We start from the raw sequence: 23,336 nt of genomic DNA on the forward strand, positions 1-23,336 counted from the left end.
GAAATGTCTTGAAGTCATTATATGACTCACAGAGAAAGCAAAGTGCTTAGACATAGTCTTCTCTCATCATCTTACCCCCTCTAACCCCTTCTGTTCCCCTCCTTCCTCTTCTCATTCCAGTGGGTTCCCTGCATTTTTTGGCAGTGGAGCTGCTTGTAACCACATATTGAAATATAAGTGGCCTTTTCCAAGCCCCCATATTCCAACCTCTCCACCCCTCACATTCCTGACTCTTTCTATCATCTAAATGAAACATAGAAGACTATGGCACACAGAAGCTGCTTCATATCTAACAAGGACAACGGTGCTCTTTTGACGAGGTTGATCTAAAACAAAATCTGTTTTTGGAAGATTAAAATGAATTTATCACCTAAGGCTGGTGTCGTTTTTTTCTATGACTTTCTCATGACGTCAGCATAGAACGCAACTACATTAAGAAAGTCGAAAAGAACCTGAGGCTAGAATGTTAACCACATTCTACAATTGAATTAATTCCCATAACATTAATGTGGTGACAAACGCATTTACAAAAATGTAATGCAGCATTTACGGAAACTAACTGAACAACTGTGTTAATGACATATTTAAAGTGTTTCAGAGTTGTGTCTCTCTTTTATATACATGTTGCAAGAAATCACAGTGAATGAGTTGTGTCTTTACATAATCAGTGCTGCTAGAAAAAAAAAAACCAAATAAGAAGAAGCCCACAATAAACTTAAATCCAAACACTTGATCTCGGAAATAACCCACATACAAAAATATTGCCTTTATTATTAAACTTTTTAGCTCCATAAACTGGACTGAATTATGAGCCAAGTCCAGACAACAAGCCCACAGACATGTAATAAATGTTGCTTATAATAAATGAAAATGGCAACACTTCAAGTGCGCACTCTAAACAGTCTTTTAAACATCAAATATGATGTCTCTGCTAATGTGGTTCAGTTTAAAACAAAGTCTTTAGTCACTGTAATAGTACTTTGTTCTAAAATAGCGAATATCTTTCATTGTGTCCCTTGTTAAACTCAAACCTCCAACATACACCATCCAGAAATGTTTCAACAAAACAAAATAAAATAAAGTAAAAACCAAACAAATAATAATTTTTAAAAAGTCTGACACAACGAACAGTTTACATAATTGTTATTTCCTTATTCATTTCAAATTCAATTCAATTTTCTTATTCAGTCCATGTCATATGAATGTCATTATGAAATGGAAGTCATGGATGTTGAGACTTCAATGATAGGGTGAATTTTTCTTCTGCACACCACAGACTAACAACTCAGCTCAAGATAATATATTTAAGAAAAATAAATGATTTTTTTTTAGATACGTTACCAAAGCATCAGGAACACACAAGTTCTGTCACATCTTGCTTTCATCTCAGCATCTCTCCCAGTCTGATGACCCTGGTCTGACTTAATGTGTTTTCCTTCTCTTCCCCTCCGCTGTGCATTCTCTAACAGAGCACAGACTGTGGAGAGATCCATACATACCTAAGGGGTTAACATATATTTGCAGCTGGATGGCCTGTGATCTCATATATATACATAACCAGATGTGTGGATGTATGAGTTTTGTGCTGTTTGAGGCACATTCCTGATGTTACTGCTGAGCTGCAGAATAAAACATTATCAAATCATTTCTGGCTGAACTACTCATTTTAAGACACAAACCACAGGGTGCAGAACTAAATACACACATACAGAACATCCATTGTTGTTTGTCCAAGTGTATTTGTTTACACAAGGCTATGGACGTCACACACACAACACCTTTGTGCTTTGTTTGCAAGGACGAAATAGTCAAATGTGCACTAGCTGACACAGGGACGACTTCATGACAGAGTGTGAAAGCACAGCTAGCACACACTCACAAAGCCAAGATGTTTATAATATACATAAAGTTATGTTATGTTGCAGACTTATGTTAAACTGCTTTAAATTATTTTTTTCCACATCATTCTACACTCCACACACCATAATGGTAAATCAAAAAACAGGTGTTTAACATTTTTATAAATAAATAAAAAAACGTAAAAGATTCCATTGCATAAGTATTCATACCCTTATCTTGGACAGCTGAAATTGATCTCAGTAGCATTCATATTGCTTTTAGAAGTTACTACACTTCGAGTGAAGTTAACCTGTGGCAGATTCAATTGAATAGGTATGATTTCGAAAGGCACTTATCTTAATAAAAGGTCTAACAGCTGATAATGCATATCAGAACAAACACCAAGCCCTGAGGTCAAAAGAACTGCCTGTAGAGCTCAGAAACAGGTTTGCATCAAGTCACATATCTAGGGAAGAGTTCAGAAAAAAATTCTGCTGCATTGAGGGTTCACATACGCATGTAGCCTCCATTATCCATAAAAGAAGATGCTTTGATCAACTAGGACTCTTCCTAGAGCTGGCCGCCTGGCCAAACTGAGCAATTGATGGAGAAGGGGCTTATTTATACTGGTGACCAAGAAGTTGATGGTCACTCTAGATGAGCTCCATGATCATACATGCAGAAGGAAGAAACTAACAGAAGGACAGCGACACTGCAACATTCCACTAACCAGGTTTCAACAATTCAACAAGTGCTGTGGGACTGTGTTTCAGTGGCAGGGACTGAGGAACTCGTCAGAGCAGAATGAACACTCAGTGCACCAAAATATAGAGACAGCCTTAATGAAAACTCAGTCCAGAGCATTCAGAACCTCAAACTGGTCAGAAGGTTCACCTTCCAACAAGACAATGACCCTAAGCACACAGCATAGGTTATATTCATTCACAGAGTGGCTCATAGACAACTCTGTGAATGTTTTTAAGTGGCCCAGCCACAGCCTGGGTTTGAATGCAATCAAATATTTCTGGAGAAACCTGAAAATGTCTGTAAGCCCTCGTTCAAACTGACAGAGCTTGAGAGGTGAACAGGTGAGGAGAAGAAAGGCAGATAACTGTCAAATGCAGATGTGCAAAGCTTGTCGCATCATACCCCAAAAAAACTTAAGACTATAAAAGTGCATAAAATTAATAATTAAGATGAATACTTATGCAATGTAATTATTTCAGGGTTTTATTTCTAATAAAGTTGAATGGTGTATGTAGTGTGAACTGATGTGGGGGGAAAAAGTAATATTTAGTTTAACATAAGGCCTAACATAAGACAGTCATTACCCTTTCATGGGTCGACATTTTATTCCATAACATTGCACAGTTTTGATGGTGTTTTATGCCTGATGATCATGTTACATTACGTGTGGAAGCATCTGTTGTTTTGGTTTCTTCTTTGCTTGTGTTTTGGAAATTCTGCTACATAAGATGTGTAATAGCCACCCCTACCATATAACAATGAAAACATGGATTCCCGGAGCACAAGTAGCTACATGTATAGTTTAAATATATTTCAACTGTAAATAGGAGCACAGGAGCACTTCGGATCATACAACAAAACATCTTCCTGGAGTGCCCCAACACAATGCATTTCTCCTTCATCAAACCTCATCAGCTCATTACTCCAAGACCTAAAAGGTGTGTGACAATGGAGACATTTCAGGTGACTGCCTCACTCCTTCTCTGACCCAAAGACACCTTTGAGGTAACATAACTTCACTAAGCTTCATAATGTCAGTGAAAGGTGTTTGAGATTTTGAAGCCCCCCAAAAAAAGTGCACAAATCCATCAAAAAAAGTACTCCACATAGCTCCAGGGGGTTACTAAAATCCTCCTGAAGCAATGTCCATATTGAAACTAGTGTAGACTAAAACTAGCATAGATATTCTCATCAGTGCTACCCCTACATCTATATGTACTTTTATGATGAATGGATAAATTTTTTGGACTTCAAAATATCTACCCTCATTCACTGCCATTATAAAGAAAGTCATATACACCTAGGACGGCTTGAGGGTGAGTAAATGGGAGAACTATCTCTTTAAATAAGGATGGGATAATTGTTGAATATTAGAAACTGAATATTAAGGTCAACATGAAACAGCTATCACAATCAATTTTACAGTATTAGCATAATATGATGTATTTTTCCACAAAAAATATTAAGCAGCACAACTATTTTCAATAATGATGATAATAATATAAATGTTTACTTGAGCACCAAATCAGCATATTATAATAATTTGTGAAGGATCATGTGACACTGAAGACTGGAGTAATGATGTACGTTCTCTGTAATGCTGGTCAAAAAGCATATTTGATGACCGCTCTCCCTCCCACATACACATATTCCAGTAAGGTGTTTGCAAAGTAACAGACACGTTTTTTCCAAACCTAACACACCGTGGTTTGAGAAGAAGCAGGGAACTGTGCGACTAACGGCTAACGGACAAACAGATTCCAGAGTTTATATTTGAATCTGAAATGAATAGTCCCTTGCATTGAGTGCTAAATTCCCCAGCATAGAAAGAGTAAGCTGTGTGTCCGAATTCATCTCCAATACTTGCATGTTTGCTTTGGCTTAACAAATGCTCAAGCTAACTTACAGCACTAACTCTTTAAGACATACAGACGAGCTGTTTTATCTGGCAAAATACCCATGTCTAATCAATCAGCACACGCGGCTGTCAAGAAGACATAGTTTTAGTGGAACAAACAGTGCTAGTAATACCAGGTGTTCAGTCGCTCCCCTTTTCAGACAGCAGGAGGATGTTTACACAGCTATTGAATGGGGACTAACAAAAGAGATGGCTTTAACATCTTACAATGACTCTTGAAGAGACAATGCACAGTCTAGACACATAAGAGACAGCAGACAGAAAAAGAGAAACATGGAAAAACTTTGTCACTCTCAGATCTAACTCACCGTATGAAAGTAGCAGACCCTTTTAAACGAAAGTCTCTTTTTAAGACTCATGGTCTTTTCGCGATGTGCATCCATTCATTCAGCGCAGCTCCTAACGTGTAGAGACCCAATGCTTTGACTGGCGAATCCATCCCGCTCTTACGCCCTGACTGCGCTCATTTCATTCCTCCACAGCAAGAGCTGACATGCTCTCCGAGCGCAAAGACACACACTCAGTCTCACTGACGATCAAGTTCCATTCTGATTCTGTGCTGTTTCTACAGCAACCTCGACTCTCCGCAGAAAGCACCTGGGTTGCGAGCGAGAAATTCAGATGAAGAAGAAAGAATGGGATTCTTTCGTTCCTTGACCTGTGAAGTAACTATAAAAACAGATGTCAGACTTTTCTCTCGGTGATCTTTTTCAACACCAACTAGCGCCTCTCACTTAGAGGAATCAAGGAATGCTTACTCAAGCGCTTCACCATCCCTGGCTCTGCCACGACTCAAATAAATCCTCCATTCAAGACAAAAGAAAGCACTCACTCCGGGCCTCCAACGGCACAGCCCTGCGCTGCCACTTCAAATAAGCATCCGTCTTAATTTCCCGACGTCTAAAAACACAGCCGGGGAACTCCGCAGCAAAGCTCCACTGAGTTTCATAGAGCTGTAAAAATCCAAGAGGATGGACAGGCCTCTGGTGCGTCCTGCTGAAAGGCGTGTTTTTGGAGGAAAGTGAGGCAGTTGGAGAATGACGTAAGGTGAAGGACTGTGTGAGAGTGGACGTTAATGAAAGGCAGGTTCTGGAGCAGGTCATATCAGTACAGAGAGAGAAAGCAATAAAAACATCCCAGAGCTGGAGGTACAAAGGCAGTGTTTGATACAAACCTCATGAGCTCCATTAAAAAATATGAGTATTGCATTTAGCAATTTCCTGACTAGATGGGTGATAAAGAAAGATCTGAAAAATACTTGGCACTGGCAGACATATTTTAGAGAACAAAAATATTAGGGGACCATTGAAATTATGCTTTTTGGCTGGTGGTGAAAGATCTTTAAGGGAGGTTTGGAGTTTTGTGTGTGTGTGTGTGTGTGTGTGCAGGCTGTTTTTCTGTTCTTTTCTTTTTTTTAATCACCCATCACAAATGCCAAAAACAGTTTGCCTCTATTTAAATGATAATAAAGATATTAGATGTGAAATCTACTATAAATATGGAACAAAACCCACAAACCAACCGGTCTCAGACATTTATATATGATATGATATGTCAATAAATTCCATATAAATGCCTCATTCCTTCATTCATAAAGAGAGAAAGAAAGAAAGAAAGAAATCATATCTGAAAGAAAAGTTCTGAGGTTCAGCAATGAACAGAAGTATGACAGACAGTGTTTCAGATCACAGGACATCACTGCTAGTATACATTCAAATGCATGGCTCGGCCCAGATCTACTCTCCAGGGCTGTGGCACACATTTCAGATAGAGATGAAGTCTCTGAATCAGGGGAAGTCCTGGTGTTCTCAAGAGAAAACCAGTACATAACACTCAAGTCTAGTCAAATCTCAAGTCATTTGAATGCAGATCCACATTCCCGTTGGTTCTCATGACTTTCCTCTCTGCCTGTTCCCAGTGGGCATGAAGGCATTAACAGTGGTTCTCTCTTCCCTCTCGAACTACGAGCAATGGAGCTTATGTGAGCTAAGCGAGCTGGCAAACAGATGCAACTCTATGCAGAAAGATATCTCATCTCGTTATGTTAATGGACGATAACAAACCATTAATAAGAAACAAAGGATTTAATGTAATAATATCACACTATTATATATACAGTAACATATATATATATATATATATATATATATATATATATATATATATATATATATATATATATATATATATATACAGACCAAAAGTTTGGAAACATTACAATTTTTAATGTTTTTGAAAGAAGTTTCTTCTGCTCATCAAGCCTGCATTTATTTGATCAAAAATACAAAAATTTTTTTTAATATTGTGATTTATCATCACGATTTAAAATAATTGTTTTTAAATTTATTATACTTTAAATTATCATTTATTTCTGTGATGCAAAGCTGAATTTTTAGGATCATTATCACATGATCCTTTAGAAATCATTCTAATATGATGATTCATTATCAAAGTTGGAAACAGTTCTGCTGCTTAATATTTTTTTCAGAACATGTGATACTTTTTTAGGATACTTTGATGAATAAAAAGTAAAAAAAAAAAAAAAAAAAAAAGAAGAAGAAGAAGCAGCTATGTTTTTAAATATAAATATTTTGTAATAACAATATACACTACTGGTCAGTAATTTGGGGTCAGTAATTTTTTTTATTTCTTTTTTTTTTTTTACATAAGATCAATTCTTTCATTCAGCAAGGATGTGTTAAATTGATAAAAAGTGATAGTAAAGAAAATATGTTATTAGGATATATATTATTAGAATTTTTTTTTTTTTTTTTTGAATAAATGCAGTTCTTTTTAACCTTTTATTCATCAAATATATAAGACAGCAGAACTGTTTCCTACACTCATAATAAATCAGAATATTAGAATGATTTCTAAATGATCATGTGACAGACTGGATGTTACATGTGACACTGAAGGCTGGAGTAATGATGCTGAAAATTCAGCTTTGCATCACAGGAATATTTTTTTTTTAAGTACATTCAAATAGAAAACTATTATTTTAAGTTGTAATAATATTTCACAATATTACTGTTTTTTCTGTGTTTTTGATCAAATATGCAGGCTTGATGAGCAGAAGAAACTTCTTTCAAAAACATAAAAAATAGTCATGTTTCCAAACTTTTGGTCTGTACTGTGTGTGTGTGTGTGTGTGTGTGTGTGTGTGTGTGTGTGTGTGTGTGTGTGTGTGTGTATATATATATATATATATATATATATATATATATATATATATATATATATATATTACATTCATAAATATATAATATAGGATGTCAAATTGATCTAGTACTCTAAAACCAGTGCAAGACTGTCCAACAAAGTCCTACAACTAAAGTCTATCAGCACAGCATATAATTTATGACAAGACTGATCAACACTGCAAAACATGAAAAGAGAGATACATAGAAGAGAGATAAGTAGAATAAACAATATCATTAATGATGCTGAAACCGTTGAACAATTCATTATGTAAATATGCTTGTTATTTACATCATTTAAAGTATACAGACAGAAGGAATGAACAGAGAATGTCAGTCCTAGCTGATTTTTCATTAAAAGACCAACTTGTCTCAGTACTGCCATCTGCTGTATCTTCCAACACGGGCACAAACACACTCAAGCACAAAATGTTGATCATATGAATTAAAAATAGACACATACATAAAAAACCTTGTTGTTTGCATATTCATTACAGGGACTCCAAGATACATCTGATTTATATTTAGCATAATGTAGAAGTAAAATTTTCTTGTAAAAAAACAAAATAAAAAAATAAAATGGAAATCTATTAAATTTCTATTGCAATTTTCAGGTGAAATGCTTTTGTTCAGGGGGGGGGGGGGGGGTTGTTGGGGGGGGGGGGGGCAGCAGTGTCCATTTTCCCAAAATCAAGGAACTCAGAAACAATAATCATTGTAACTATAAATTACTTAATTGCATTATAGAATGAGTTCACTCGCAAAGTATTTGTTTCACAAAGTAACCTTTTGATTCGTGGTCTTTCTTACAGGGAAGTGCAGCTTTACTTCATAGTAAATGTTTGTTGTCTAAAGCCTGCACAATATCAAGGATAAAAATTCTAACACACTCAAGTCATGAGAAACGTAAGATTGCAGACGAAGTTGTTTTAAAGTCATAGCTAACAACAATAGATCCTCAAAGATGCTCAAAGAAAATTCCCCCAAAAAAGAATGACAGATATAGAAATCTTTCATCAGGAGATCATATTAATTCAATAACACCTGATTGGACAAATCAGGTCACATGATTAGGATATCCAAGATGATTCGTGATCAAACCATAAAAGGTCAATTACATAATTACATATATAAATATCATTCATCCTGCTTATTTTGGCATAAAACATGCAAATGACAAATTGGCATCAAATGAGTGCGTAAGATGCAATTTCACCTGATAACCCATCCATCAACAGATTTCTTAACTAATTTGAGGTTTCAACAGACATGGACACGCATTCCAAAGCAAGATCTCACAAGTACTTGTGCAAGCGGTGTTAAAATCCAAACAGCGCTGTGATCACAATCACACTCTTAAATATTAACAGCAGGCACAGACTCCAGTGCTAGAAACCCACCTCAACTAAAACACAACACGGCTTGACAGATCAAACCAGCACGCTCAAATGTTCATGCACAGGTACTCACTCCATCAGTACTGATTCTCAAAGTTGGCTCCATGTATGGCAGTGTTAGACTCCACAGTCGGCCGTTTAATGACTCCACGCTCTGTAAACACATTCATCCACTGGCTTCGTCCAATACAGTGTGTGTGAGTCCGTATTCACAGTCTGTCCCTGTCACTATCTCTGTGTCTTGTGTTGCTCGATTCTCTCTCTCTCTCCGTCTTTTCAACCCACTCCGCTGTAATTCCTATTCCGCCCACAGAGCCCAGGGCTCACAGACAGAGATGCAGAGACACGCTCGCAAGAGGGAGGGAGTGAGTGAGTGTGCTTGTGCGTTCACACTCATATACTTCACAGAGGCGTGAGAAACAGACACACACACACACACACACACATGCACGCACACACACACACGCACTGAAATGTAAGTGCTTCACAGTGGGATTCTTCATGTTATTTACACAATGCCTTGTGTCACCTACTTAGTATGCTTGGAGCACAGCATCTGCTTAAAGAAGGGAGCGTGAAAGAATCCAAATGAATGTGTGTGTGTGTGTGTGTGTGTGTGTTTAAACAATTAAAGGGGTTCAGCTTCCTGGCATGTGTTTATTTCAGTGTGTGTATAAATGCGGTCAATGTGTACAATAAAAAGTATCAGGAACATTGAATTGTCCTTCTCAGTGTGTTTGTGTGTGGATTTGTCGTGTTTGACAGGCACTATTAAACCTAAAGCTGGTATGAAGGGCTACATTCTTCAACAAGTCCCGACACTGTTCTCTCTGTAAGCAGTGTTTAAGAATCCATGGGGTCTGTTTTTTGGAGCAGGGAGCAAATAGAATCCTCACTGTAATAAATCAGTCAGCATTTGTGACTGATGTGAAGCTATGTACAGATGAGCGCATGTGGCTTCTGTAGCGAGCAGACCCAGTGAGTTAAAAATGTGCAGTATTGCTCCTGCTTTTGATTATAAAATAGCGTAACATGAGATAATACAACTTGGACTCATAGGTAATAGTAACTCATGCATATAGAAATACAACTGGAAACAAATCAGGCAGTTACAGGACCAAGAGTTCAGACATGTTTCTTCTGGGTTGCACAATTATTGGAATTCTACTAATCAAGCATTCCAACAATAGGAAGCTATTTTCCTTTGCTGTGTCATGGTGCACAACAAAAACAGTTCTAATTGAAAGGATTCAAATAATGACTAAACAGCATCTGCTCTTATGTTGATAACCATCAAGTTGTTTTCACACATGCTTGACATGTATGCTGCAATCGTCTTGAGAATATCAAAGTGATTCAGATGAAATCAAAGTTTTTTTTTTTTAATTATTCAACACATTGCCTTGAACATGCAGCACTGATCCAATTACTCATACATGATAAAGTCCACAAAGTTGAACCAACATGGCTGTCACAAAGTTGGTTAACCCATTTAATTCCACCAGACACACTTGTGACCATAAAGAAGGTTTTCATTCATAAAGCTCCAAAAGACTGATGTTTTAGTGCATTTCCTGGAAATATGGAAAAAAATAAGGGGTCTTCATAAAAAATGTGCAGTTACACATGGTTAGTGCTAATTGTCACATGACCAGAGCAGTTTAATTCCTGTTTGCACCATGAGAAGATAATGACTGCATCAAAGCTCCAAAACAAAAGGCTAGTAAAGTATGTTAACAAAGATATGGCAAAGATTTTTGGTCCACATTATCTTTAAGGTGTCTAGTATTAATATATACATTCAAAATTATTATGTTTTGTTGAGTGCTGTCATAGAATAAGTAAACATGTGGATGGTAACAATCAGTCAGTTTAGTTATACTGGACATATAAATCCAATTGCAGTTGTTAGGCCTCAACTAAACTAAGGCCTCAACTCTTCATGTTCTACTTCATCTTCATGTCTGAAAAAAAATTGATAAAAGGGGTTAAGCAAAGCCTGCATACAATATATCCTATTATGCTAATTTGACTGCCACTCGTGCTGTTGAACTGTTGTATAAACACAATATGACACTCATAGCCATGCAATGCAATATCACTGTATATTGGCACACTGTTATTAACTATGGCCAAATCACAGCTCTACTGATTTACAGCAATATCACACTGCTATACGTGAAATACTGTTATAAAAATAATATTGTAAAAAATATTGTAAATCTTAGCCCCTTTCACACAGTAATATCAGTAAATTGCCATAAAATTACCGGAATGACTTTACCGGTAAATCTGCGCTGCTCATACAGGCAACTGCATTGCATCTTTTTTTCCGGTAAAGCACCATTCACACATCGGTTTTCAATTACTGGTAAATTCTGTGACATCATTAAATGGAAATGACCTCTAAACAGCTGTGCCTCCCAGTGTTGTGTTTGTAAACACGGAGGGGTAAACGCAATCAGTGATTTTGTTGATGTTTTCATTTTTGAGACTGTTTACACCTAGTAACCTTATGCATTTTCTCTGATCGGATATCTATCTGATTTGTTAAAACATTTCCATTTACAACTGGCAACATAAATGTGTCTTTGCAAAACGGATATAATCCAATCTTCAATTCCCATGCAAAATGCAAATTCATGTCAACAAAAGCAACAGATAACCATAAATATGGTTACCATAAAATAAACATTTTGATATCAGTTGATAAACAGTTGATATCAGATTTCTTTGGTGATTTAAAATAAGAAATTTAATTGCAAGTTTAGTGAACAGTTTTGTAGAATTTGATGTTTCCCCATTCAAAGAGATTTGCATTTGCGAGAGGCATTTCAAAGAGGCTTTTTCAAAGATGGCCGCCAAATGACATGACTTGTCTTAAAGGGACTTTGCATTCTCTGCAGGACTGTGGCATCTTTCAAATATTCAGTGATTACTATGGTGAATGACGTCAAGTTCACAATTACAGTATGGCAGATGGTTAATGTATAGCGGCCCATAGAAACACTCAGTAATGAGGAATACGTATATTTAACTATGGTGGGAATCTTGGAAAAACCTTCCATTCTTAAAACCTCCTGAAATGTATTTTACAAAAACTATTGTTTTGAACAATAGGGGTCTTGGAGTCAAAAAAATGCCCCGCTATAAATGGTGGCAGTAAAAAAACTTTTTTGATTACATCAGCCAAGTCATACTGAAGCAAAATTATTTGTTTCTTAGGTAAGATTATGAAGATCAAAGTTCATTTATTTACTGATGATACATTATAAGACCAAATATGTGCATTTCAAATACCAGAGTCTGTTAATTTCTGGAGTGCAATTCAGCCTAAATGATCCATGTAAATCGCATTTGTGACATTCAACAATAATCACAATCAGTTTTGAAAGGGGGTAGGGATCTGTTGGCTCAGTGAGCAAACTGAAGGCTGGAAAGGCTGGCGTGATGTCACACAGCGTCTGTGGGCATGAAAAGAAATTACATCTTACTGGGTAAAGACTCACTGACAAGATAACTGCAGAGCTCGCTTTCTCTTGTATGATAGGCCAGTCAGAGGAAATGTGTGTGTGTTCTGGAGAAGCTGGTAATTAGTGCCTTTCCTGATGTTGTTTGTGTATGTTCATCTCAGAGCTTGAGAGTGTGTGTCACAGCATTTAAGGACAGTATTCAATTAGCATGTAATTTAAGAGTACGTATGCACATTCATGCCTCACTGCAGAGAGTGTGAGTTTGCAGCAGAATCCCTGCTAACGAGAAGAATGCTGCTCAATGCTCATTAGCACACACACACACACACACTCTTACACTAATTACTGTGCTGCTGTACAAAGCAAGCTCTGTTCACACACAAGTGCCGCCACCCTGCATCTGTGCAGCTCTGAGAAAAGAGACGAAGCTACCGGAAGACGAGGTAAAGAGATGAGAGGAAACTAAAGAGAGAGAGACTCCAAGAAAATAACGGAAGCATGAGTAAAAAATATAAAACAGTCACATTTAACTTCTTTTCCCTCTATATCATTATCATGATTTCTGTATTAACTATCAAGGCTTTTCTTAGCATTTGTACTGCGCAGATGACACACACCCTGCTTTTCAGAGCTTAAAACTGTTGCTTTCTCTCTTCTTCACTCAATAAAACCCGCTTTATGCAGTCAGGCATGTTTGTTCCAGCCACTAACTGGAGGAAGCGTTTCATTCTTTTATCTTATCATGCCTGATCAACATTGTGACTGTCCCGTCAGAGTGGCACGGAGACTCATTTTCATGCTATGTGACTCAGCTAGGATTCCTGCTCTTTAAAAGAGCAGTTTTGAATATACATAAACAAGTCCAAAAGAAAAACAGTTTCCTGGGATCAGTTATTTATTATTGACTGACCATTTATAATAGTGGACAAATGTTAAAAAGCACTGATTACCCTCAGAAACCCAGAAGAGATTTTAGAAAAAGAAAAAAAAAACTTATTTTTTTTTTATGATGATTAACTTATTAGAGTTGTTTTATGAATATTATTTAATTTAGAGTACATTGTTGTATAGAAGTTCAGGGTCATTATTATTATTATTATTATTATCATCATTATTTATATTCCTTTGGATATTCTGTTCATTGAAAAATCCTGAAAAAAAAAAAAAAATAGTACGATGAAATATGGTGAAAGTTCAGCTTTACCCTTACAGGGATATAATACTTAAAAAAAAAAAAGTTTGCCAAATTTAAAATATAATTTAAAAATGTATCATTTAAAATATATTAAATTACACTTAATATTGTTACATTTAATATAGTTTAATATTATGTTACATTTAACATTATATATTAAATAGAAAATGAAATGTATACATTTTAATGTAATTTTGATCAAATAAATGCAGTCTTGGTGATCATGAGAGACTTCTTTCAAATACATTTAAACATCTTACCGACTCCATACTTTTGAACAGTATCATAAATTATTACAGTTTTGACTATATTTTTACATTTATGCATATGGAGGAGGTATATTTCAAAGCTACCTACAATGCATTTACATAGTGCTGGCAATGACAAATTCAAGGGTTTAATTCCCAGGGAATACATGAACTAATAACAAATACCTTGAATGCAATGTCAGGTTTTGCACAAAAGCATCTGGCACTTGCATAAAACGTAAATGTGTCTTTTTATGGAAACTGAAACCAAGATTTTTGCAATGATATAGCTGTGGCCCCTCCTTAAAGGAGACATATTATGCCCCTTTTTACAATATGTAATATAAGTCTCAGCTGTCCCAAGAATGTAACTGTGAAGTTTTATTTTTTGCAACGTTTACCCTTCAACCTCCACTATTTAGGAGTGGAGCACAATAAGTTAAACACTTAGCGGTTAAATTCACGGGTCCAGACCTGGGTAGAAACCCATTGCCTGTACTCAGTCATCATGCTATACCAAGAAGAACTTTAGTTTTATAATGGAAAACTTTGTGAATGTTAAACAAAGATTGATGTTCATTTAAAATACATTTTCAAACAGGTTGTCGAATCACTACGATTGGTCAACCAATGTTTTCATACCACCAACGTTCCACAGTGTTTACACTTTTCACAAAAACAACACATGAATGTTTCACTTATTGTTTTCTGCACAAATTACGTTGGAAGAGGATAATTAGATTAATTAGGAATTTAATGTTCCAATTTAAGTGTGCGATTACACACAAATAGATAAAACTATAATAACCACTAGCATGTTGGCTATCAGGATAGACTCAGATGTGATGTGCTGTCAGTTTTTTTGTGCCCCCGAGCTCCTCCATCTGAAAATTACACCATCCATGTTTCACCGTCTCCTCCGTTGCCATGGCAATCTGCCGTCACCACACTTGTGCGAGCATCACACGACACGTGGTAGCACTCTATCTCTTTGACTGCTGGGTCTAAAATTAAACTCACGTGTGTGAGTGTGACCACAGCCATTAATACACTAGAATACCCTCGCTGCGGTGTCAGATCGGCTCTACAGGCACACAGCTGTCATTTCGTGAATAAGTGCCCTAGAATTCATGCACTCTGGAGGGTTGCTTGTGTTTGTTCGTTTCAGTGTGAATGCATGTCTCTCAATTACTGCGTAGATCGCTCATTCCTTATGTAATCGTTCCCAACCCTCCGAGTGATAGGATCGGAATGCTGAGAAGTTTGAGAATGCGAGAGAGACAGAGTGAAATGTAGGGACACCTTCCTGAGGAGAAAAAGAAGAGCATTTGGGGAACCTTACCTCAAGGTCATCAAGTGAGCGTGCCATACTGAGACGCTTGGAACGTCCAAAAGATCGTCTGCCGGAGGAACGCTGAGGAAAACCCATAGTGATGCCTTTAAATCTTCCACCCTGTGAGAGACAGAGAGTAAGACATTAGTAACATACAGTGGGCAAAAGATTTATTTGATCCCCTGCTGATTTTGTAAGTTTGCCCACTAACAAAAAAATTAAGGGTCTGTAATTTTTATGCTTTATTTTAACGTATAGAGACAGAATACCAAACAAAGAATCCAGAAAAACACTTTATATAAAGGTTAGAATTTGATTTGCATTTCAGTGAGTAAAATAAGTATTTGATCTCCTAAGCAAAACATGACTTAGAAGTTAATGCAGAAACCCTTGTTGGGAAGAACAGAGGTGGTGGTATGTTTCAGGTCATTTTAATCTTTGAAGACTTTTCCATGACCCATCTTCGGTGTTCTGGCTGAGGGAAGGAGGTTCTCGTCCAAGATTTTACAGTACATGGTCCTGTCCATTTGTCCCTCAATGTGGTGAAGTCGTCCTGTATCCTTAGTTTCATCCCCGTTCTTGACTGTAGGGATGGTGTTCTTGGGGTCATAGTCAGCATTTCTCTCCCTCCAAACACAGCAAGTCAATTTTGGTCTCATCTGACCAAAGCACTTTCTCCCAAGCCTTCTCTGAATCATTTAGATGTTGCCTTCTTGAGCAGGGGGATCTTCCAGGTGCTGCGGGATTTCAGTCCATTGAGGTGTAGTGTCTTACTAATGTTTTACTTGGGGACTGTGGTCCCAACTGCCTTAAAATTATTCGGGTCTGATCCCTCACCTTTCTCATGAACATCCGTACCCCATGAGGAGAGAGCTTGCACGGAGCTCCAGATCGAGGCAGACTGATGGTTGGTTGATATTTCTTCCATTTCCAAATAATCGCACCAACAGTTGTCTCCTTCCCACCATGCTTCATGCTACTAGCCATAAAAATGACAGACCATTCATTTCTTTGTAAGTGGACTTACAAAATCAGCAGGGTAACAAATAAATATTTCCCCCATTGTGTACAAGACCACAATTGTTACAATACAAAAGTCCTTATGATACAATGTGTATTGCGATTCATTAAATCTTCCATCATCTTCGCATTGGCAAACCACGTCTAACCATGTGTCCACCAAGAAATGTCTGGGAATTGGCAAATGTCTTAGTAGAAGAGTGGGGTAACATCTCACAGCAATAACTGTCAAATCTGGTGCGCTCCATGAGGGTGAGATCCACTGTAAGCAGCTGGTGACCACAAAAAATTCTCACAGCTATTTTTCATATTCACTTACTTCAGAAACTCATCATTCCAGTTCTGTTCATCATATGTCTGTGAATCTCATTGAATTTATGTCTCAGTTGTTGAAAATTAATGAGCACATATTTTATTACAGTAAAAACAGAAGTAATGTAAAATATTACAGTTTAAAATAACTCTTTTCTATTTGAATATATTTTTAAAAGTCTTTTATTTGATGACAACACAGTCTTCAGTGTCACATGATCCTTCAAAAAAATCACTATTATGCTGCTTTGGTGCTTAACTATTAATAGTGGTTCCATGTTGAAAAAAAGTTTTTACTGCTTAATATATTTGTAAAAACTGAGATACATTTTATTTCTGGATTCTTTGATAAATAAACTAGTGATAAATACTTATTTGAACAAATGCCTGAAACGTGGTATTACGAGCACTTCCTGTGTCTGTTTGCCTCTTTAAGAAGAATCACTTTATGTGATTATGTGACAACTTTATTGTCATTGTACATGTAACGTGCAAGGCAACAAAATGCAGTGTAAAAAAGCATCTGCAAAATGACTAAATGAATGACTATGTGACTAGTGTTGTAGTCAAGACCACCTAAATCAAAATCAAGTCAAGACCAGAGTGTGTTGAGACCAAAATGTGACCAAGACCAAGGCAAGGAAAGACTGAGTCAAGATCAAGATCAAGACAGCACTTTTCAAATTCATCTAGAGGCTACTACTGACTGAGAAATTTCTTGATAAAATAATAAAAAAATTCACTTACACAATAATGACAATTGCATAAATGTTATATGATTACAGTTTTAAATATAATACTTTTGAATACAGAAATATGAAAAATAAAACGACACTTTTAAATATTAAAAATACCATAATTTTAACAAATCAATATATTGGAATGATTTCTGAAGGATCCTGTGACTAAAGAGTAATGGCTGCTGAAAATTCAACTGCCATCACAGGAATACATTTGTTTATAAAACATATGCAAATTATATTTTAAATGATTATTTATTATAAAAAATTAGTTTAGTTTAAATCATGAACATTCATCAGACTTCTACATTTGCATTCATTCTTAGTTCTGCACACACAAGAGAGTCTGGTGGACAGTCTCAATCCCAGCTCATAATCATATCACCGTGTTCGTCTACCAAAACTGTCTCCTGAGAAATAGAAGTGATAAGCATTTGGTCTCCCTCTTTCTATTTTTGAAAAGGACAACAACATTTCTCCTCCACTCCACGTGTGAAATACACAGAGGAGCCAGTAAACAACTCTCCGTTTGCTCCGGAACATTTGGCATTATTGTTTGAGGATCACATGAACAGACACATGATGGAAATGTGTGCTTGTGTGTGTGCGCGAGTGTAAAAATTAACCACTTAAAGGATTCTTTTGTTACTAACGTGGTTTTTAGAAGAGGATTTCCTAACACAAGGTTTATTAAGTTAAATATTGCATTTGTGTCACTAGCTGGACTGCACAGTATTGGCAGAATAACAAGATTTGTATATTTTTCTTAAAGGGGGGGTACAAGATGGATTCTCATGCTAAACATGGGCAAAGTAAAAACAAAATAATAATTTGGATGAATGACAGAGAATTTCTGTGCTGAAAATCTTACTTCTGGGTTGGTACTAGTTTCAGCTGTTTTTTTTTTTTTTTTGATTGTGGATCTAATGACGTAGACGATGGTGGAACTCCTTATATGAGCATTTCTCTCGAAAAAGCGCGCCCATGCACAAGTTGACCAGAGGAGAGCGAGACCGCGCACATAAACGCGCTTTATCAGGAAATCGTTTTCTTTTTGGAGATTTGAAGGATGCAGTACTACTCTACTCAAGATTAACATGAGATAAGGTGAAACTGTGTATGTTATGTACCCTTTAAACAAAATTTGTGTATGTGATACTTGCATGTATAAAACTCACATCTGCCACTACTGCAACTGACTTGAGTCCTTTTTTCAATGTAAAGGTACAGTCACATGAGCGTACTTTTAGTAAAACTTCATATGCAAAATAATAAGTCTAGTGCCAATAGTGTAGCGATGTATTAAGCACAGCTCACACAGAATACAGCAACTTGAACCTGTATTGGGAACACGTTAGGAAATCTTTACAATCACTTGAAATTCCAGACTGGGATTCCAATTGAAATGACTGGATTTTGCTCATGAAAACTTCACTGAACCTTAAAGTGAAAACCCTAGTGAAAATCATTTACTAACACAGACGTCATGGAATTCATGACTTTCTTTCTTTAGACACTTTAGATGAATACAAATATTTTAGATAATTTCCATTTAAATCATTGAAAATGTCTATCGAAATTAAATGTTTGTGTAAGAAGAATAAAAATATATAAATATATATCATGTTAACTTTGCACAGCATCAACTCTGGAAATCCCCTTGTATTAAATATGGACTCAGAGATGGATTATTTTTCTATAAATCTTTCTTTGTGTAAAAAAAAGTCATGTATATCTGGGATGGCATGAAGATAAGTAAATAATTGTTTGCCCATTCTCTATGTAACAGGTGCAAGTATGTCTGATTGCTATTAAACCATAATCACTCAAACGAAGCCTCATATCAACAATAATTACAAATATAGTGAATTCTCTCTGCACATTTAACTGGTATAAAAGAAAGTCTTGCAACAGAAAAAAAACACATCAGCATTAACTCTGATGCAGTCAGAGAAAGATCATCAAAGACGCTAGACAGAGAAACAGAAGGACGAATGTAAAATGATGAGAGAACTAGTAGTCAGGTGGTAAGACAGACAGAGAGACAGATTGATTCGAGGGGTCATTTTCATAGGCTAAAGTTTAGAGGCTGATTGTGCAGATGACAAGAACAGTGTAATCAAATGGCCTCCTGTGTTGCCTAGAAACGCAGTGAACGTGTGTTCAGCCTCATCAGTTATGACACATCAAGTGATAACAAACATATGCACACACACAAATATGCCAACACAAGTGACTACAAGCACATGAGAGTCAGCGCAGTACATACTTCAGCAATGCACAAAGGCATAGTTAAACCGAAAATTATAATTCTGTCAACATTTACATGTGCAGTCACATGTGAAATATGTAAAACACACATGAAACGTGGTTTTGGAATATTTGCATGGTCTAAATGTGTGAAACCCCTGTAGCACATGAACAATATGTGATCACGTGTTCACATGTGATCACATGGGTTTCACACATTTAGACCCTGCAAATGTTCCAAAACCACAAACATTGCAAACATTTCACATTTCATGTGTCTTTCAAATATTTCACATGTGATTTTATCATGATTGCACATGTGAAGTTCATGTGCTTTTTCTGTATATAGAAAGATGGTGAAAGATAGTACACAATGGCAATTTTTGTAGAAATACTTCTCTAAGGCTAACAAGAGAGGACATTTACATAATATCTCTCTCAAATCACACACACTCACAGTGTGAGTTTCAAGGCAAACATGCAAAGACACGATCTCACACACATGATGCACATACCTTAAAAAGAAAGCTCATAGAATCAGGAGAGAACAAATGATGTGTGCTATGGAAAAGATCAACACAGGTTCTTTAAAGAAAAGATATGGAATTTAAGAACTGTAATATGAAACAACTGATGCGTAAAGCGATGCAAAGAGGAAAAAAATGAAAAAGAACACAAAAGGTTTGCTCTTGTAGTGCAGTGAATGATCATAAATTCTGCATTCATTCCTGGTGTCTGGATACTAGACCCATATTTGGTTTCATTAAAAACACTATCGGTCATGTAATGGAGGATCAGGTTCGCCAGACATTAGTGACCACCGCTTGATCACCCCAGTGGTTCCCATAGTAATTGAGCAGCACAGCGTTGGGAGTTCATTTAAAGCTGTATCATGGACTAAACTACGTTCCTTGGGTGAATCTTGTGGGTGGTTGCTGAAAAGAAGCATAGAGCTGTCAACATTGGTTTTAGAGAACAACACTAAATGTTCCAGATGTAAGCAGGAGCTGCTCTGTTTTATGTGTAGCACTTGAATCCTAGAAGGAAAAAATGTTTTATTTATATACTTCAAAAGACTAATGATGAAGGGAAAGGCATAGAAACATGAGGCTCATCTGACTAAGCTTACATCAGCACAGCCTAAAGCTCTTTTTTAGGCTGCCAAAGAGCGAATGGTACGTACGTACAAGCTGAAAGGTCTCAAAGTGCATTCTGTCCTCTATTTTTTTTTTTTTTTTCATTTCATGACAGTTTCACCTATTGATTTGTTCACCCCATAGCTGAACTATTTACACTTTCCTTCTCTAGCTCTCTCTCCCCTATTAAGGTACAGTTGGGGCAGTCTTGGGTTGAGATAACATCTTGGATTCCTGTGGGGAGCAGGGACGTACTGTGCACTGCATAGACCTCTTAGATTTATCAGGGAGGAGCTATCTTTGAGGAGCTTTCTTTCCTGTTTACTGCATCCATGTTGGAATGACAAAGCATACCAAGAAATGTCACTGTAAAAATATCTGTTAATCTGTTTCATATCTTGTTCTCTGCAGGTCCATGAAGCAGATCTGCACAAATCTAATACAGAATAATCCATCACACTATAAGATTACAACACAGCCACTGCAATTTAGTATTCATATAACTGTTAAACATCTCAATAGTGAAAAACAATACCCAGTATGGATAATAACTGATGTGACAACTGTACTATACTGCTCTCCTCAAGTCTCGTTCTGGCATATCATCAGTAGTCATTGTAGGTAGGTAAGTAATTTATAAATAATATGAATATGAACATGAAAATAAAAAAAAAAACAAAAAAAAAAATATTATACACTCAATTTTGCAATTATACGTAGCCAACTGCGGACTAGGTGATTTTTAGTGGATGCATGAAGTCAGCTGCATTTATAACACCGACTATGGATGTGTCTTTTCTTTGAATGATATCATATTGCATAATAATGTGGGGAATTCTTTTTTTAATAGGTGTATAAAAATAATTAAAATATATAAAACATTTAAATAAAATATCAATAAAATGAAGCCAGTTGGTTAAATATTTTGGTAATACTTTAAAGGAGCACATTTTCACTATTAACTTTTCTTATTAGCATACATATTACTAACATATTTGTGGTTTATTAATACTTATAAAGTGCATATTAATGCCTTATTCTGCATGACCATATTCAAGATCCCTTAACACTACTCTCTGCATGACTATAAACAACTACCTTACTATCAATACGCAGTAATTAGGCATTTATTGAGGAGGTAACTCTTCATTAATAGTAAATATGGGTTCCCTATTCTAAAAGGTCACACTTTATTTTAAGGACCAATTCTCATTATATTTCCTATTAACTATGACTTTTGCCTCAATAAATCCTAATTTGCTGCTTATTAATAGTAAGGTAGTTGTTACGTTTAGGTATGGGGTAGGATTAAGGGAACTAAAATATGGCCATGCTTTCTAACTACTAATTAAAAGCCAATATGCTAGTAATATGCATGCTAATAAGCAACTAGGCCTAGTTAAAAGTGAGAACTGGTCCTTAAAGTGTTGCCATGTACAGTGTTACCAGAAATTTTATTTTATAATCTTAAGTAATTTAGATAAAATAATAATCATTTGAAATGTAAATGAGTTTGGGAGGTAAAATGGATAAAGGAAAAAAATCATCATACAATATCGCAACAAGTATTTGACCTGTAACTGACACACAGACAGTGGTGGAGTGCCGCCTGTTGGTGAGTAAGAGATCAACTTAAGAGTCTCTTTCATGATCTCACAAACAGACAAGAAATGTAAAAACGAATATAATGAAAAGAACCACTTGTGATGTGGGTTTGTGCAGCTAATGCAGTAGAGAAAATTACAACTTCAAAACACCTTCCTATCATTAATTACCATAATTGATCAGCCTTATTCAGGTTGACTGTACACTATTAAAACTCATGCTGCTATGATACCTCACAGCTCTTCATCAGTCATGGCTGCTGCCACCAGTGTGAGACAGACGTGGCATGGTCTATATGTCAACAGCACTCAACTAGAATGCTCCCATGTCAATAATACAGCCTGGAATCTCCTTAGCAACTGCATTTATGCATGCAGTTTTTTTTACCTCAATAAATCAAAGACTACATGATGCATTAGTATTTTAAAATATTCATTTGTCACACTATTTCAAATTAATTAGTGGACAAATCTTAAAGAAATGCTACAGCATTCAAAAATACCACTTTTCCTAATGCAGACATAAATTTGATGTCCACATTAAATAAGCGGTGCTAGAAAGAAACCATCAGAGAATAAAAAAACAATTCCTTCAAGCAGAGAACACAGACCACTGATGTCTGACATGCCTTACTGTTTTTAGCAGACCCTGAAGCTACTGTCACAGATGATGCATATAACAGCTACATTACTATTCTGGGAAATCCAATCACTGTTGTCTGTTCTGTTGCTTTAGGCCTGTGGACATCTTTGGGCCTGCTTGGCCCTTTAGCTCATGTGGAGCAGTTCTGGAGATTTACTTTATCTGAGAAACTTGTGTAGTACTTCACAAATACTCCAGCCAATAGTGTGCTGAAGAATATTGTAAATTCACCCTCATGTCAATCCAAACCTATATAACTTTAATTTCATCTGTAGAACACA

The 23,336-nt window shown here is 36.3% G+C and overlaps 1 protein-coding gene across 6 annotated transcripts in view; it reads right to left on the reverse strand.

Moving 5' to 3' along the window:
- The window catches only part of rgs12b (regulator of G protein signaling 12b), a 44,731-nt gene that overhangs the window by 16,034 nt on the left and 5,361 nt on the right, over positions 1 to 23,336 (reverse strand). For all 6 annotated transcript variants that reach the window (XM_052546125.1, XM_052546121.1, XM_052546124.1 and 3 more), the window contains one exon: positions 15,360 to 15,470. In XM_052546125.1, coding sequence (XP_052402085.1) covers positions 15,360 to 15,470 — 111 coding nt within the window. The remainder of the gene's footprint in view (positions 1 to 15,359; positions 15,471 to 23,336) is intronic.

This window comes from Carassius gibelio, chromosome B1 (assembly GCF_023724105.1).
Source record: "Carassius gibelio isolate Cgi1373 ecotype wild population from Czech Republic chromosome B1, carGib1.2-hapl.c, whole genome shotgun sequence".
In the NCBI taxonomy this organism is placed as follows: Eukaryota; Metazoa; Chordata; class Actinopteri; order Cypriniformes; family Cyprinidae; genus Carassius; species Carassius gibelio.